General features: G+C 38.6%; 1 protein-coding gene across 1 annotated transcript in view; it reads right to left on the reverse strand.

Annotated features, from left to right (window-relative positions):
* Positions 1-17,492, reverse strand: part of LOC121432071 (titin-like) — a 129,643-nt gene that overhangs the window by 76,784 nt on the left and 35,367 nt on the right. The window contains 23 exon segments of the mRNA XM_041629916.1: positions 363-407; positions 867-1,054; positions 1,401-1,697; positions 2,198-2,500; positions 2,748-3,050; positions 3,232-3,528; positions 4,020-4,480; positions 4,787-4,916; positions 5,197-5,493; positions 5,708-6,298; positions 6,429-6,543; positions 6,835-7,016; positions 7,274-7,858; positions 8,350-8,649; positions 8,848-9,435; positions 9,695-9,991; positions 10,280-10,867; positions 12,059-12,358; positions 13,386-13,685; positions 14,103-14,684; positions 14,964-15,263; positions 16,256-16,843; positions 17,127-17,426. Coding sequence (XP_041485850.1) covers positions 363-407; positions 867-1,054; positions 1,401-1,697; positions 2,198-2,500; positions 2,748-3,050; positions 3,232-3,528; positions 4,020-4,480; positions 4,787-4,916; positions 5,197-5,493; positions 5,708-6,298; positions 6,429-6,543; positions 6,835-7,016; positions 7,274-7,858; positions 8,350-8,649; positions 8,848-9,435; positions 9,695-9,991; positions 10,280-10,867; positions 12,059-12,358; positions 13,386-13,685; positions 14,103-14,684; positions 14,964-15,263; positions 16,256-16,843; positions 17,127-17,426 — 7,937 coding nt within the window.

Raw genomic sequence — 17,492 nt, forward strand, 5'->3', positions numbered from 1 at the left:
AAGACAGTGAAAATACACTGTTTATGGAAATTGTGTAATAATACGGTCAGAAAAAATGAATTATTATATTTGATAACAAATACACACAATGATTATTATGTCTCTACACATCGCTGACAAATATTGGGGCAAAAAGTCTATCTCATGAAACCTGTAACAAACAGTATGACATGAAAACATATGCATAACATTAACAAAATGGAATACCAAATATTTTCAACAGTATAAAAATGATATTTTCTGAAACATGACAGTCTGTGTCTGATGACAACCTTTAATTGAAGAGTATACAAAGAACCATGATCCAAATAATAGGTTTCCATGCTACCTCTATCCACCTTGGCACATAAAAATCAACTCACCTTTTCCATAAATTTGGTATCAAATTTCATTCCTAAATTTAAACTCTAATCAAGAGGAAACAAAATCAATGCAATTATAATTTTGATATAAGTTTTCTTATAAAAATACATTTGTCTGGACATACATGTTTAATTGTTTCTAGAAACTAACAAGAAAGGTGGATTTTTACTTATGTAATAACAATACACTGAAGAGACTACTGATCTTCTGTTGGCTTTGTTCATAAAACAACTGGCTCTAGGAGGCTACCACTTTATTCTCCCTTTTCATGTTCACATTGATATTATCTAAGCAAAGCAAAAACTTCAATACAAAAAAATCTAAGCAAAGCAAAGATTAAAATAAAAAATCACTTCTCACATAAGAGAAACCACATTTTATACTTACATGTAGATTATTTCAGACTAATGAAAAATCAATTATAATATGACAACATAGATCACAAATTCAAACTCTATCACATTATCTTCTTTTGTACTTTTTGTTTTACTATGGTACATTACCTGGTATGTCAGTTCAGTGCTCTCCTTGGTAGATACACGTTTCCAGAAAGAGGCAAACTGTTCCTTCATCTCCACGATGTAGTTGGTGATTCGGCTTCCTCCATCACTCTTTGGTGCTGACCACCTCACGGTGATAGAGACAGCATCCAGCTCCACGGCAGTGGGCTGAGAGGGCGCATCAGGAACAGCTGGTGGGGAAGCAGAAGAACGATTGTCAAGGTTTTCTAATACTGATTGGAATGGCATATCCCAGGCTTCAAGACTTGTAAAAATTGTTGAAATATAATCTACATATCTGTTTGATTGATTATAGAGTAATTATATATAGAGACATGTAGTTCAAGGTATTGGAGATGTTTTAATAATTGAATGGAACTGAAGGGTAACAAAATTTATTGCCTTTGTGTAACTTTTAACCAAACTAACACTTCCTCAAGGGTTAATTTATTAAACATTGTGTAGTTTAAAAGATGTTTCTTCATCATCATGAAACCATTATTATCAAAGATTTTGTGTGCTTGGTTCAAAACTTACTGAATTCAGGTTTCAATGTGACAGTAACTGAAGACTGACTGGGTTTTCCTGGTCCGGCTTTGTTCACTGCTGTCACCCTGAATTGGACATTGTCTCCCTCTTTAAGCTTTGGCACGGTGAAGGTGGTCTCCGGTGTTCTGTTGACCTCAGTCCAGCGGATGCTGAAGGCATCTTTCTTTTCCACTATGTAGTCAATGATTCGACTTCCTCCATCCACTCTTGGCGGTTCCCATGACAATGAGGCAGAATTGGCAGTGACTGCCTCAATGATGGGTGCAGATGGTGCCTCAGGTGGAACTGTGATTGATGATATTAGTGGTAACCCATGTAACTTTCAAAATGTATAAATTAACAATATTCTATCCTAACGTTGGAAAGTATTATTTTTAATTGTGTCAAATATAAGTTAGATTAACAAGATTGTGGAAATGAGTCAGAATAAGTGATAATTAAGCAACTTAATATTCAGAAAAATCCTCAATTTGCATTTGTGTAAGAGTTGTCAATTTAATGACTGTATTGAATAACAATGATTAAAAGGATCTGAATCAGCAATTGCACATAAAATCCTTCCATTTTAGATATTAGTTCACAATGTACATGTAATTAGTACCATTCAGGATTGAGAGATACCGCCAATGTACGATGAACCTATACAATCATATTTGCAATTTGATTGGCAACACATGACATTCATAAACTCAAAATCAAACATGATATGAACTCATTGTGAAGAGGTCTTCATGTTTTCAGAATATAATTTAGGAACACATAATGAAATAGGAAATTTAATTCACCATAAGGAGGTTGTGCCTTGAAGCTTTCTGAAGGAGCACTTGGCTTGCCAGCTCCAGCCTTGTTGACTGCAGTCACGCGGAAAGAGTAATCATGACCCGATCTCAGGTCACGAATGGTGAATGAAGTCTCGCTCACATCAAATTTATTGCACGTGGTCCAGCGTCCACCGGCACCTTCACGCTTCTCAATAACATAGTTTGTGACCGGGCTGCCGCCATCTGATATAGGTGGTTTCCAGTTTAGTGTTGCTGAAGTCTCAGTGATGTTGGATACTTCCGGTGACCCTGGAGAATCGGGTACGCCTACAAAGAACAGATAATTAAAACAAGAAGTTTAGATAAATCCAAGGTAACTGACAACACCTGCTGCCTTTGCAGATCATGAAATACATAATTTGAAAAATGTTGGTTGCAGGTACAGCAAACCTTGGCCAATGTTTGTCACATATCAATATCATCCATCTAAATTATACAAATTGTTTTTACCTTGTCAAATTATACACCGATGAATTCATAAAAAAACAATAAAAGTTATGCATATTGCTCTTACCATATGGTTTCTTGGCCTTGAATGATCTGCATGGTTCACTGGGTTGACTCTGGCCAGCCTTATTCTCAGCAATGACCCGGAAGGTATATTCTGATCCTTCTTTAAGGTCATCCAGGGTCAAAGTTGTTTTGTGGATAGGGCTTCGGGTGGCACTGACCCAACGGGTCATGAAGTCTTCTTTCTTTTCCACAATATAGCCTGTGATTTGGCTACCTCCATCAGAAGGTGGTGGAGTCCAAGTGAGCGTGACAGAGGTCTCTGTTAGACTGCTGGGTTCTGGTTTACCTGGTGCATCAGGTACGTCTGACAAAGTAAAAAACGAATCACATATTTTGACTGACTACTTAAGGATTTCTTACTCCTAATGTGTATTTTTCTGCAATTTAATTGGAATATTGGTTCCTTCTAAACTCACAAAATTATTAATAAATCATTCCTAAACCTATATATCCAAACAAGAGCAACAGATTTAGACATAGTTTACCATAAGCATCCTTTGCCACAATGGGCTTAGTTGATTGGCTTGGTTCACCAACACCGGCCTTGTTCTCAGCTCGGACCTGGAACTCATATTCAGATCCAGTTCTTAAGTTGGTGACTTTGAAGCTTGTCTTGGTGGGTTTGCCAAGCTGTGTCCATCTGACGCCAAACTTGTCCTTCACCTCAACGATGTAGTTTGTGATAGGGCTGCCTCCATCATCCATGGGTGGATTCCAGAGGAGTTCAGCACTGTTCTTTGTAATGTTGGTAACCTCCAAGTCAACAGGAACATCTGGAACATCTATGGATAAAACAAAAAATAAGCAGGAATTTAATTAAAAAGATTTATTTTCCTCACATGTTTTAATTCCCCAACATTGGTCTACAATCCTTGGTGATAATTTCTATTTATTCATAAATCTATTTCTAATTGCATCTATCACATCTTATTTCTAAGTAAAACAAATAGAAATGAAAAAAAAACACATAACAGCAATGCATGACTGATTAACTGATCTCAAACAAATCTCCTCCACCTTCGTGTACAGATTACCTATATACATTATAGTTACTTGTAATATATATATATATATATATATATATATATATATATATATATATATATATATATATATACATATTGTGTAAAGCAATATACACAATATTTAAAATAAAAGAGTTGCCAAAGCTGTTGTACATGTATAGCTTCACACACACACACACACATATATATATATATACATTACATATCTGTCATAAATTCAGAAACAGTTGCTCCCATTCTGTACATACCATATGGTGGCTTAGCAATGACGGATTTACTGGCCTCACTAGCTCCTCCTGGCCCGGCTTTATTTTCAGCAATTACTCTGAACTCATATTTGTGTTTGGGAGTGAGATCCTGGACAGTGAAGCTGGTGTCAGTGATGGGGAATCTTGTGGCCTTGACCCAGTAATCCCTATCGGGTTCACGGCGCTCAATGATGTAGTTAGTCACAGGGCTTCCTCCATCAGATTCTGGTGGTGACCAGGACAAGGTGACAGAGTTCTCTGTGACCTTCTTGATATCCGGTCGTGATGGGGCCTCAGGGGGCTTTATAGAGAATGTGGCCACACTGCTGGGCTGGCTGGTTCCTGCTCTGTTCTTGGCAACGACTCTAAACTCGCAGTCCTGCCCATCCTTGAGTCCTGTTACCTTGAACTTTGTGTCAGTGACGGCAGTTTGATTGACAGGTGTCCAGCGAGGACTGAATCTATAATCCAGAAAAGAGTTAAAGGGTTCAAGTCTATAAAACAAAAATTGTATGCTATTGACTTTATAACACAGATTGGTCTTCTAAATGTAATTGGTTTAATGGATCACAACAATCTGTAAGTATTTCATGAATGACCAAGTGAGAGTTTTTGCACATCATCTATGTGAAAATCAAATAACTTTTCTTTAAATGGGATCCCCTCAAAAAAGAATGATAACTAAAATTGCATATAATTGATATGTAAATATCACCTATCTAAACCAAACATTCACTCATTGCAATAAAAAAAATAATCTTGCTCACCGGTCTTTCTTCTCAATAACGTATCCAGAGACATTATCACCACCATCACTATCAGGTTCACTCCATTCAAGAGTAACAGACATCGGTTCAACATCAGTGATCTTTAATGAGTGTGGCTGCGATGGTACATCTATAAGTATAAGAATGGACATATTATTATATGTGATTCCATTGTTTGTTACATATATAAAGAGGCATGGAATTATACCATCAGTAGAACATCATTTAATAATAAAACTGGATAAATGCCTTCTTTGCCTTTCTTTAATTGGCACCAACTTAAACTTGATAAGAATGTATGACTTTTAGACATTTGAGCACTCATTACTGATCAGAAAGGAATAAAAAAGAGCTCCTTCCATCCAGTCATTCATCAGAAAATAAAATTTGGATGTTTCGAATGGACTTACCATATGGGAGTTTAGCTTTAGTTGATGGTGTTGGTACTGAAAACTCACTGGCCCCTGCCCTATTCACAGCAGCGACTCTGAACTCATAGTCCCCATTCTCCTTCAGCCCAGTGATCTTATAACTGAGATCTCTTGTCTTGGTGACCGGAACCCACTTAGAGCTGTATGGTTCTTTCTTCTCGATGATGTAGTCAGTGATCTGACTTCCTCCGTCAGAGTACGGTGGTTGCCAGCTGATCACCATAGAATCGTTGGTGACATCAGAGATCTTTGGAGTATCGGGAGCTTCAGGAACATCTGAAGTAAATATTTAATCTCTTTATTATGTTCTTTATTCACACAATAAATTTGAAATTCCTTACAACTAATTTAAGATACTTTTATTCTACATGTATTTCAGTACTTGTCGATTGTATTCTCTTCAATAGAATTTTAATTTGCTAAGACTACATACATGGTTACATGTACATACCCATAACAAATACCTCTTGATTTATCTTATATTACTTACCATAGGGCAGTTTGATGAGGACTGACTCAGAATAATCACTTGGAGGTCCAACGCCAGCTCTGTTCTCTGCACAGACACGGAACTTGAACCTGCAGTTCAGAGTTAGATCACCAACAACATAGTTGGCCTCCCTGATGGATGAACGGTTGATCCTCACCCAGTTATCTTTGCCGACTTCACACTTCTCAATGAAGTAACCAGTGATCCTGGTTCCTCCTTGGTCAGTCGGAGGAGTCCACCTCAAGTCAACAGACCTGTCAGTGGGGTTGTACACCTCTGGGGTTCCTGGAGGTCCAGGGAGTCTGAAGGTTAGGGAGACCGATTGTGATGGCTTTCCTTCACCTGCCTTGTTGATCGCAATGACATGGAATTCACACTCAGCATCATCCTGTACGTTGGTGACAGTGAACTTCAAATCTGGTATTGGGGATGACTTGATACGTTGCCAACGGGTGCTGTAGCGGTCTTTCTGCTCTACAAAGTATCCGATAATGGGAGAGCCACCATCAGATGTAGGAGCTAACCATTTGACAGTGAGTGAGAAGTCCTTGATGTCAGTCAGTTCCGGTGTGTCTGGAGCTCCAGGAACACCTTTGAAGAAACAAGAACAGAATATTTCAGTAAACCTCTTATTTGCCTCTGATATCAAAGAAAGTTAATAAAATATGGTAAGTCTATTACAGTATTTATGATGTAAAAGCTAAGAAAATGATATACTTACCAAAAGGTAACTTGGCAGTGAATGTCTTTGATGGTTCACTGGGCTGACTCTGGCCTGCCTTGTTCTCGGCAATTATTCTGAACTGATAATCTTTGCCCTCTGACAGACGAGTAACCTGAATAAGATGTAAACATTCTCAAGATTAGCTACAAAATTACCAGTTGTCTTTGATGAAAATTACCCTATGTAAGGTATAGATTCCAGACTTGTCATTTTATTTTGCTTTCACTCCAGAATTTAGAAAGGACAATGGATATTAACTCTACTACTTGCAAAAGATATTCACAATATAGTCTTTTCATGCTTTGTTTGAAAAAAAGTAATTCATAAGTTTATGATAAAGGTGCATTTTAAATTCAGTTTTGATTTCCAGATAAGCTATACTTTACAGATATTTCATTCATACCTTGAAGGATAGGTCTGTTGTTTTTGTGATTTGTGACCATCTAGAAGAGTAAGGCTCTTTCATCTCAACAATGTACCCTGTTATCTTGGAACCTCCATCACTATAAGGAGGCGACCATTTCACAGTCATTTCATTCTTATCCACATCTATAACATTGGGTTGATCTGGCCTGTCAGGTACATCTGCAAAAAAAATTACATTGTATAAGATAATAAAATTATGAACATGCGTAAATCTTTTTAACACTCAGATATCAATCATAAAATGAATAATTTTAATGACACATGACATATAGGCTAAATCAAAATCTGAATAAACAAGTCTTTAGCAGATTCTGTTTGAGTGATAAATATTATTCACTATAGCATCTTTAGAATTGAAAAATGTGTAATGGAGGATAGAAATTTGAATTTGGTGAATTATTTTGGGAAAAGCTTACCAAAAGGCAATTTTGCCACCACTCTAGATGAAGGTGCACTTGGTTCACCAACTCCAATCTTGTTTTCAGCCAAGACTCTGAACTCATATTCACTCTTCTCCACCAAATCAGGCACCACCATGGTAGTTTCCCGGACTGGGGATCGGTTGACCTTCACCCAGCGGCCCATATCCTTCTTCTCCACAATGTACCCAATAACCTTACTACCTCCATCTGATTCAGGAGGTGTCCAGGACAGGGTAATGGACGTCTGCTTGACATCATTGATGGATGGTGATCCTGGTGGACCTGGTGGCGATGCTGCAAGAACAGTGGTCTGACTTGGTTTTCCAGAGCCTGCCTTGTTGAATGCAACGACCCTGAACTCGGCTTCCTCGCCTTCCTTGAGTCCTTTGATGGTGAAAGATGTGTCATTGATTGTGTCTTTTGTGACTGGTGTCCATCTTGTAGAGAAACGGTCCTTCTTCTCAATGATGTAACCAGCAACTTTGTCCCCACCATCGGAAGAGGGTGGACTCCACGAAAGTTTGACAGACGTTGGTGAAATGCGCTCAATGGACGGGGCGGAAGGTGCTTCTGGTGCATCTATTAGGCAAACAGTAAGAGACTTATTAACAATTCCATTTATGATCTATTTGATCATATTTACAATACATTGAATTCAATGTACTCCAAACAGCAAAATAAATGAATAAAGTCTCCATTTTGAGAGTATCTTAAAAGATTCTCAGTTAGTCACATTTGCTGTTGGCTTTTATTAGGTAAAATATCATGCAGAATGATCATCAGAGATGACTCAGAGTTGTAATGATGCCATGTGTTTCTATATGCTTGTGTATAAATAAAGGCAAGAAAGAATTTTCAAACGGCAACAAGTTTTTACTGACCATAGAGACAATAAACGAACTCCCTTTGTACTTTTGAGTCTCCATGGAAAAACCTACTATCAGAAATATTTCCTAATGACAGCATCTCTCTTAAATGTCACCTTGAGCATAGTTTCTCATGAATACTTTCAGCAAATAAATCGTTCAAATATGAAGACAATAATTCAGAAAGATATAGAGTACACTTACTAAATGGGAATTTGGCAGTAACACTGATTGGCTCACTAGGTTGGCCCGGACCGGCTTTGTTGTGGGCAATGACACGGAACTGGTAATCATTCTTTTCTTTCAGATTTGGCACAGTGAAAGATAGTGTTGTCACTGTATGTTCCGAGACATTGGTCCAGCGTGTACTGAACTTATCCTTCATCTCAACAGTATATCCAACAATTGGGCTACCTCCATTTGATAGTGGAGCAGACCAGTCGAGGGTTACAGAAGTTGGTGTCAGGTCCGTTGCCTTCAAGGATTTTGGTGGAGAAGGAACATCTGAATGACAAGGTAAGAAAAGAGGAATACAATAAAGAAAAACTCTCATCAAGTACATAAAGATGAATACATACAATGTTTATCATAGTCCTGGTTAACCAATCAAATGCTTGTAAGAGAACACACTATAAAAAAGTATGATTATAAGTACAAATTAATATGAATTATTTAATTTTGCAAGTTACAAACATCACCTACCAAAAGGTGCTTTGGCAACAATCTTCTCTGAAGGGCTGCTGGGCTCTCCAAGTCCAACCTTGTTCTCAGCAATAACTCGGAACTCATACTCATTCTTCTCGGTCAGATCTGTGATTGACATGGTGACCTCCATAACAGGACTCCTATTGATGCGTACCCATCGATCTCGACCCTTTTCCCTTTTCTCAACAACGTAGCCCGTGACCTTGCTTCCACCATCCTGCTTTGGAGGTGTCCATGTCAAGGTTGCCGATGTCTTGTCAACATCACTGATCTCAGGTGTTCCAGGAGGTCCAGGTGGTTTAAAGGCAATGACAACAGTGTTGCTTGGTGTACCCACACCAGCCTTGTTGACAGCACTGATGCGAAACTCCACATCCTCATCCTCGGGTAGGCCTCGGACAGTGAATGAGGTGCCATCAACAGTATCTGTGGTGACCTGGGTCCAGGGTCCACCTTTGACCTTCTTCTCGATGATGTAACCCTTGATCTTGGAGCCACCATCAGATTTTGGTTTTACCCATGACAGCTCAACAGATGTTGGTGAAGTGCGCCTCACTTCTGGTTCAGCAGGAGCTTGTGGAGTATCTACAAGTGTTTGTAACAAAATAATGAAACATTATAAATGATTTCATATATAAACATGAAGGGTTTTCACCTGATAGTGTTAGTCCTTTGTTAAATTACATTTCTGGAGAGGGGGGGGGATAAATTTGTACTTTTGATAATGCGATCTCATAGTGTGTATTAATCATGTTCCCATGACACCTTGACATCCCTTCACTATCTACTCCAACAGGGCGTAAGAAAAGAGGATTGTTTGATATCTTCACTGTATAATACTCACCAAACTCGTACTTGGCTGTGACATTGATGGCGGGACTAGGTTCACCCGGCCCGGCTTTGTTCTCAGCAATCACCCTGAACTGATACTCATTGTTTTCCTTCAGGTTTGTCAATTGGAAACTTTGCTCAGTCACCATGTCCTTAGCCTTGGTCCATCGAGAGCTGTAGCGGTCCTTTACCTCAATGATATAGGATGTGATAGGACTACCACCATCTGAGTAAGGTGGTGACCAGCTGAGGTTCACAGATGTTGGTGTGATATCAGATGCTACAGGGGTGCTTGGTGCTCCTGGGACATCTGTGACAAATAAAGTACAGTGATAAGAAAAAAAAATCATCAACCCCCAATGATAAGTATTTTGTGTATTCTTAAACTATTTCCTTTTCATTCATCACTCAAGTAGAAACTACATGTTATATTTTTTCATGGTATACTACTGCATCTATAATACAATGGATAGGGTAATTGTCTTGATAAAGTTTTGCATAAAAGATTGATATGTTTGGAGAATCCCCTGAAATATATACTTTTTTTACATTTTTATATCCTCTCAGGAGCCATGTTACATAACATACTTCTACTTACCAAAAGGTGGTTTGGCAACAAAGGAGACAGAATCACTTGGCTCTCCAAGACCAGCCTTATTCTCAGCAGTGACCCTGAACTCATAGTGTTTCTTTTCTGTCAGATCAGACACCCTCAGAGTCACATCCTTCACAGGAGCTCTGTTTACTTTCATCCATCGATCCAGCCCTCTCTCCCTTCTCTCAACAATATATCCAGTCACCTTACTGCCTCCATCTGATTCAGGTGGGGTCCAGGTGAGCGTTGCTGATGTCTTGTCAATATTGCTTGCCTCAGGGACACCTGGTGGGCCTGGTGGCTTGGCTGCAAGGGTAGCAATGGAACTGGGCTTGCCAGTACCTGCCTTGTTGATGGCACTTACTCTGAATTCAACATCTTCTCCTTCTCTCAAGTTCTTAACAGTGAAGGAGGTGTTGTCTATGGTATCTTCAATGACAGGAGACCATTTGACTGCCAGATGGTCCTTCTTCTCAATAATGTAGCCAGTGATTTCTGCACCCCCATCATTATTTGGAGGTGTCCACTTGATCTTAGCTGATGTCTCAGAGATTCGGGACACGTCATCAATAGTTGGAGCATCAGGAACATCTGTAAAGGTGACAGTTTATGAAAATGTTAGGCAATCAATTTCATTAAAAGACTAGCAAACCAGTTTGATCAAATAACTCTCAAACGCAATTTACCAGCGCTGCATGCTGGTTATGATTATCAACTTAGTATGCTGAACATGCAATGCAATGAAGAGAAAATAAATGTGAATTTCATAAGCATAATGAAGCTTTATAGAATCTTATTACTTTTTTTGCCTTGTAAGTTAAAATTTAGCTAACAACATCATATTTCATATACACTCCACAATCAAAGGTTTTATTTAAAGCAAATATGATACAGCCAAATGCCGTCAAACCAAGTTACGTGTATGATATGTATAAATCGTTGCATGAGTCGTTCATACATTTATTGTTTTTAAATTAAGATATGGCATATGAATATATATACATGAGTTGTACAAATAAGGTAGTATTTATCAAATAAGACACATGATGAGACAAGCACTTTTTCATGCACATTCAGACCAGGTGAGGGTTTCATAGAACTGTTTGTAAGAAAAGAGCGACTTCATGAACAGCTGGTGAAATTTGGTGTATTTCATTTATTACAAGAAAGGGTAACCAGTCGCTCTTAACTTATGAATCATTTTATGAAACACCCACCTGAAATGGGTGATAACTCATGAAATAAATGGAAACTACATACATGGATAACATGAGCAGGAACAAGGAGTGAGAAATTTTGCGATATTTAAGATAATTTTTGCAGAATCCTCGACTAACCTCCCAACCACCCAAATCAAGGAAAACGTACACAGAACACTGACTTCACAAAAGATCAGAAGATCTGGTACCCATTCCATAAAGGACTTATGATTAAGGTACATTTGCCATAATGGTAATTTTCATCACAACATGGCTCAACAGCCAATCAAAATCTAGGTTCCAGTGGTTTAAAAATGGGAAACTTGCCATAATCGTAAGTCTTGAAATTGACCTCTGGATTAGACACATGTGTTTTAAACAAGCTTTCAACAATGATTCTTGAACTGTAACTGGTTATTTGAAACAAAAGTTTAGGTACATGAATATACGCTTCAGTACAAAACTTGACAAATCTAACCAACACTTCTTAAAGGAGACAACCAACATAAAGGACCACAGATGTAAGTTCTTGGATACCACTACCACCACCAGGGGGAACAGGTAATACGTTGTCTCTTCTTACCAAATGGATACTTAGTGATCGCTTTTGTATCCAAACTAGGTTTGCCCTGTCCTGCTTTGTTTTCTGCTATCACTCGGAAGTAATATATTTCATTCTTGGTCAACTCCGTGACCCTGTAATCAGTGTCTTTGATAGCAACTTTGCTGATTGGTGACCACCGTGGATGGTATTCTTCCTTCATCTCAATGTAGTATCCCGTGACACGACTGCCACCGTCTAATTTTGGAGGGCGCCATGCGAGGTGGATACTACTGGGTGTGGCTTTTGTGATGCTAGGGGCGGACGGGGCCCCAGGGACGTCTATGGTGTTCATGTGATATGAAGTTGGAATGAATGTATAGGAAGGGCATGCAAAATTGAGAAAAGGCAAAAAATACTCGTTGAAATAACATACCGATGGAATATAATTCCATTTAATCATCATGTTAAAGATTTCAAAAAGGAACATTGTACATGAAATTGTCTTTCACACTTACAACTTACAATCATGAATGAATGATACTACAAGAGACTACTTCATCACACAATATGCAATCTCAAGCTTTTTCCAAAATGTACATAGTACACATCTTCTTGCATCAAACGGCAGCAAAACAAAGAGCAGTTATTATGCAAAAAATATTAAACACATGAATGTGCATAATACTTATACCTAAAATTAGTATCATACATTTTTTCCTTTCCATGGATTTCATGCAGTCAAAAGTCATGCCTGATTGTAGTGTTATGCCTTTATGGTAATAGGAAACATAGTTCTCTGAATATGGAGTATGGTATAAGTCTGAGAACAGCATTTATGTCTTTTTATGGACAATTATGAATCTGTTTGATCTTGGAGGTGAGGGGGGGGGAGTGGGCAAGGGACTTTCAGGACAGACAGACTATCAATGTTATTAATTTGATCCTTGTGTCCCTGCAAGAAAGTAAATTCAGCTGGTGAAACATCAGGATGAAACTGTCCTTGGAAATGAAGTCCAGTGGTTGAGACTATACTCTATGTATTATTTTACATGGATGAATAATTTTATTCAACATTCAAAATCATGCAAAAGCACACTGATCATTGTAACCTCAGAAGACCATTTCTTCTTAATTCATTATCTTTTACAGATGTAGAATCCCCCTACATTCATCTCTTTAAAACATTACACCTCTTCTGCAAACATATAATAACAAAATTCTGCCAGAATTGAGGAATATCCTTTAAAGCAAAATATTTGTATTCAATTCGACTTATCCAGTATTTGAATAAAGCAAATGGACAGTTTGCAAAACATAAGGAAAGAGTATTTGTTTAATACATAAATCAAAGGCCGATAATTCTTACCGAATGGATGCTTTGCAATGACAACAGTTTCCATGCTGGGTTTGCTCTGCCCTGCCTTGTTGACTGCGCTGACCCTGAATTGATACTCTGTCCCTTCCTTGAGGGTCGTCAGGGTACATGTAAGCTCTGTCATTGAATCCTTGTTGACTTGGGTCCATCGGGTAGCATATCTGTCCTTCATCTCCAGGATGTAGCCGGTGATGGGGCTACCTCCATCTCGTTTTGGTAGAGTCCACGTCAAGGTAGCCGTGGTCGGTGTGACATTTGATGGTTCCGGAGCATCAGGAGCAGCAGGAACATCTTGTAAATGAAATGAAATCACAGGTACATGTACGTTTTATAGCTAAATTTTGATTACTGTTTCCTAGATACCTAGGTTGAAAGGCAATATTCAACCATTTAGCTAGTTAGTTAGCTTATTTGAAAACATATGGACATACACAATACAGTGGGAGTAGTACCTTCTGGACTTTGGAAATGAATGAATAGAGAAAATTTCATGAGCAGTTTTAAATCTAATTACTAGAAAACAACTATTTCAGAAAAGCAGTGGTGGCTTGTTTAAGTAATATATCTTTATTTAAGGAATTAAAAATTTTCAGCTTGACTGGTCTCAATATTTGCAATAAAATGATGCAGAACATTTGTATCATAAATATAAGGTACAGTTAATTCATTAATAAATACATGTATGTAAATCACAATGCTCAAGCTTACCAAATGGAGCCTTGGCTATAAATTTGATGGAAGGATTACTAGGTTCTCCTGGGCCAACCTTGTTCTCAGCAATGACCCTAAACTCGTAGTCATTCTTCTCAATAAGGTCTGATACTGTCATTGTAGTTTCCTTGACCAGAGCTCTGTTGACCCTGATCCAGCTCCTCCCCTTTTCTCGTTTCTCCACTGTATATCCAATGATGGTGCTTCCGCCATCTGAGGTAGGTGGTGTCCAGTTCAGTGTAACAGAATTCTTGTCAATGTCACTGACCTCAGGCATACCAGGTGCTCCTGGAGGCTTAACAGCTACCAATGACACTTCACTAGGTTTGCCTTTCCCTGCTTTATTGACAGCAATGACGCGGAATTCAACGTTCTCTCCTTCCTTCAGACCCTTGACATTGAAAGATGTTCCATCGATGGAGTCTGCGACAGGGATCCAGCGACCAGACTTGTCCTTCTTCTCCAAGATGTAGCCTGTGATGTCAGCACCACCATCAGATCTTGGTGGGTCCCAGGAGAGCTCGACTTCTGTTGGGGAAATACGCTTGACTTCGGGAGCACTAGGCGCTTGAGGGATGTCTACATTAGAATATATAGTCAATGGGAAAAGGTTTGTAAGAACATGGAATACTAATTCTTGGTAGACATTAAACATCTTTGTTTGTGATTAGACACCAACTTTCTATTTGAATCATGGGTGTCTGTTGTTAAGTTACAGCAATGAATATTAATGTATCGGCAATATTTACAGTTGATTCTGTTGTACATTAAGTGTTGTTTCTTTCTAGTTTTGGTACTGTCAATCAATTTAAATACAGATAACTCACTTCCATTGAACAAAATTCACACACAACTCACCAAATCCATATTTAGCAACGACCTCAGTCTCCTTGCTAGGTTCACTTTGGCCTTCTTTGTTTTCTGCAATGATCCTAAAGGTATACTCTGTCTTGTCCTTCAAACCAGTCACCTTGAATGTGAGTTCAGTGAACAAGTCTTTCTTAAGTATGGTGAACCGTGTGCTAAATTTATCCTTCCATTCGATGATATAATTAGTTATGGGGCTTCCACCATCATCTTTTGGTGGGGTCCAGGTAAGAGTTAGGCTGGTTGGAGTGATATCTGAGGCTTTGGGGGCTCCGGGTGCAGTAGGCACATCTGGAGTAAGAGAGACAGAGAGACCAAAGAATAATAAATTAAAACTAAATGATTACTCTATAGGAATCTAACATCATTTTGTTCTTAGATCATGACATAAATTGGTCAACGTTCTAAATGGAAGTAAAAAAGAAATAATTTTTTAGATATTGACTACATGGTTGGTCTAAATCAGTGCTTCTCAACCTTTTTTTACTCGAGGACCACTTTGGCTCTCAATTTTTTTTTGAGGCCCACCTACCCAAAATGTAAGAAAGCAATATGACTAATAGTCTCGACTCAAAGATAGACAATGGTTTAATGAGCATACTAGTGTGTATACTAACAGTAGCCCGGCCTTTGAGCCCCTCCTCCAAACATAATATAACCATGACAACATAACAACTTAATAACAAGAATGCTGAATACCAATATTCGACACACACTGCTTATGATTTTACATCACTGTCAATCATGATGAATCCACATTTAATGCATTCAGGGTCATATTTTTTACAGTTTCATTCAGAAACACTTCAATTTGTTTTCTCCCTGGCCCTTTTTAAATTGCTTTTAAAAGGGTCAATTTTGATAAAAGTATGTTTTCGTGAAACTTGAACACAACCCTAGGGCACACTCAAAACAAATAGTTGAAGAACTAACTGCATTCGCAAAGGTCTGGTAAATGGGCAACAATTAACAAAGTTCTATACAATATGCATTATGAGGTCACATCAAAGTTAGATCGAAACCATCATAATCAGTAATAATGTGTATACATATTGCAACATGCATAAAGCATGCTTTAGCTTTGTTTGACCCATGTAGACGGATCAAACATAACATTAACATTAATATTCGGGCTGTCGGACAGGTCCAGGATTGTGAAACATATTATATTTTTTTCCCTAATTTTTTTCTTCTTCCTGTGGAGCTCCTCGCGGCCCACCAGTTGGCTGCGGCCCACCGTTCTAAATGAACTTTCCTTTCAAATAAGTAAATAAAACTCTTACCAAATGGAGACTTTGCAATGAATTTTGCTGATGGTTCACTAGGCTGTCCCTGTCCTATCCTGTTCTCAGCAATCACTCTGAACTCATAGTCGGTCTTTTCTGTAAGATCGGTGACCTTCATGGTGAGGGAATCTACAGGTTTTCGGTTTACACGTATCCAACGGTCTCTGCCTTTCTCTCTCTTCTCCACAATGTAGCCAGTTATACTGCTGCCACCATCTGAGGAAGGTGCCTTCCATGTCACAGTTGCAGAAGTCTTGTTGATATCGCTTACTTCCGGTTTTCCAGGAGCACTAGGAGGCTTCGCAGTCAGGATGGTCACTTGACTTGGTTTACTCTGACCTGCCTTGTTAACAGCACTGATTCTGAATTCGACGTCCTCATCATCTGGAAGACCTTTAACAGTAAAGGTAGTACCATCAATGGAGTCAGATGACACAGGTGTCCAGCGGCCAGACTTATCTTTCTTTTCAATGATGTAACCAGTAATATCAGATCCACCATCTGAGAAAGGTGGGGTCCAGTCAAGTTGGACAGACGTTGGTGAGAGGCGCCTTACTTCTGGAGCACTTGGTGCTTGTGGTACCTCTGCAGATTTTAGAGTAAAGATCATGGGTAGAATTCATTAGAATGTTACATTTCAATGGAATGATTTTACATGAAGGTGAATTATTTAGCAAGTTAAACTGGTAATTTGGTAATTGAGACAATGCCATAATGAGTTTTATTTTTATGCCTTTTTAATTTAATTATGTCAAAAAAAACCCTCATTATTATAAATTATGAATACTACCATTGTAGCTCACCTGCCCGCACATGTTAATTAAAATTTTCTTAGATTCAATATAACTATAAGGAAAATAACACTTACCAAAGCCGAATTTGGCTACAACTTTTGTCTCCCTGCTTGGTTCACCGGGTCCAGCTTTGTTCTGAGCAATCACCCTGAACAGGTATTCTCCATTCTCTTTCAAGTTCTTCAAAGTGAAGGTGAGATCAGTAATTGTATCCCGAGTTACTGGACTGAACTTGGTGCTGTACTTGTCCTTGGATTCAAGGATGTATTCAGTGATTGGGCTACCACCATCAGAATCAGGAGCGGTCCAGGTGAGAGTCACAGAGTTTGGACTGATATTAGATGCTTTTGGTACACCAGGAGCAGTTGGTACATCTGTTTTCAAACAATAACATTCACAGTGGAATGCACTAGCAAAATATCATGCTTTTGTATTAAGTT

The sequence above is a fragment of the Lytechinus variegatus genome, chromosome 1 (genome assembly GCF_018143015.1).
Source record: "Lytechinus variegatus isolate NC3 chromosome 1, Lvar_3.0, whole genome shotgun sequence".
Classification (NCBI taxonomy): domain Eukaryota; kingdom Metazoa; phylum Echinodermata; class Echinoidea; order Temnopleuroida; family Toxopneustidae; genus Lytechinus; species Lytechinus variegatus.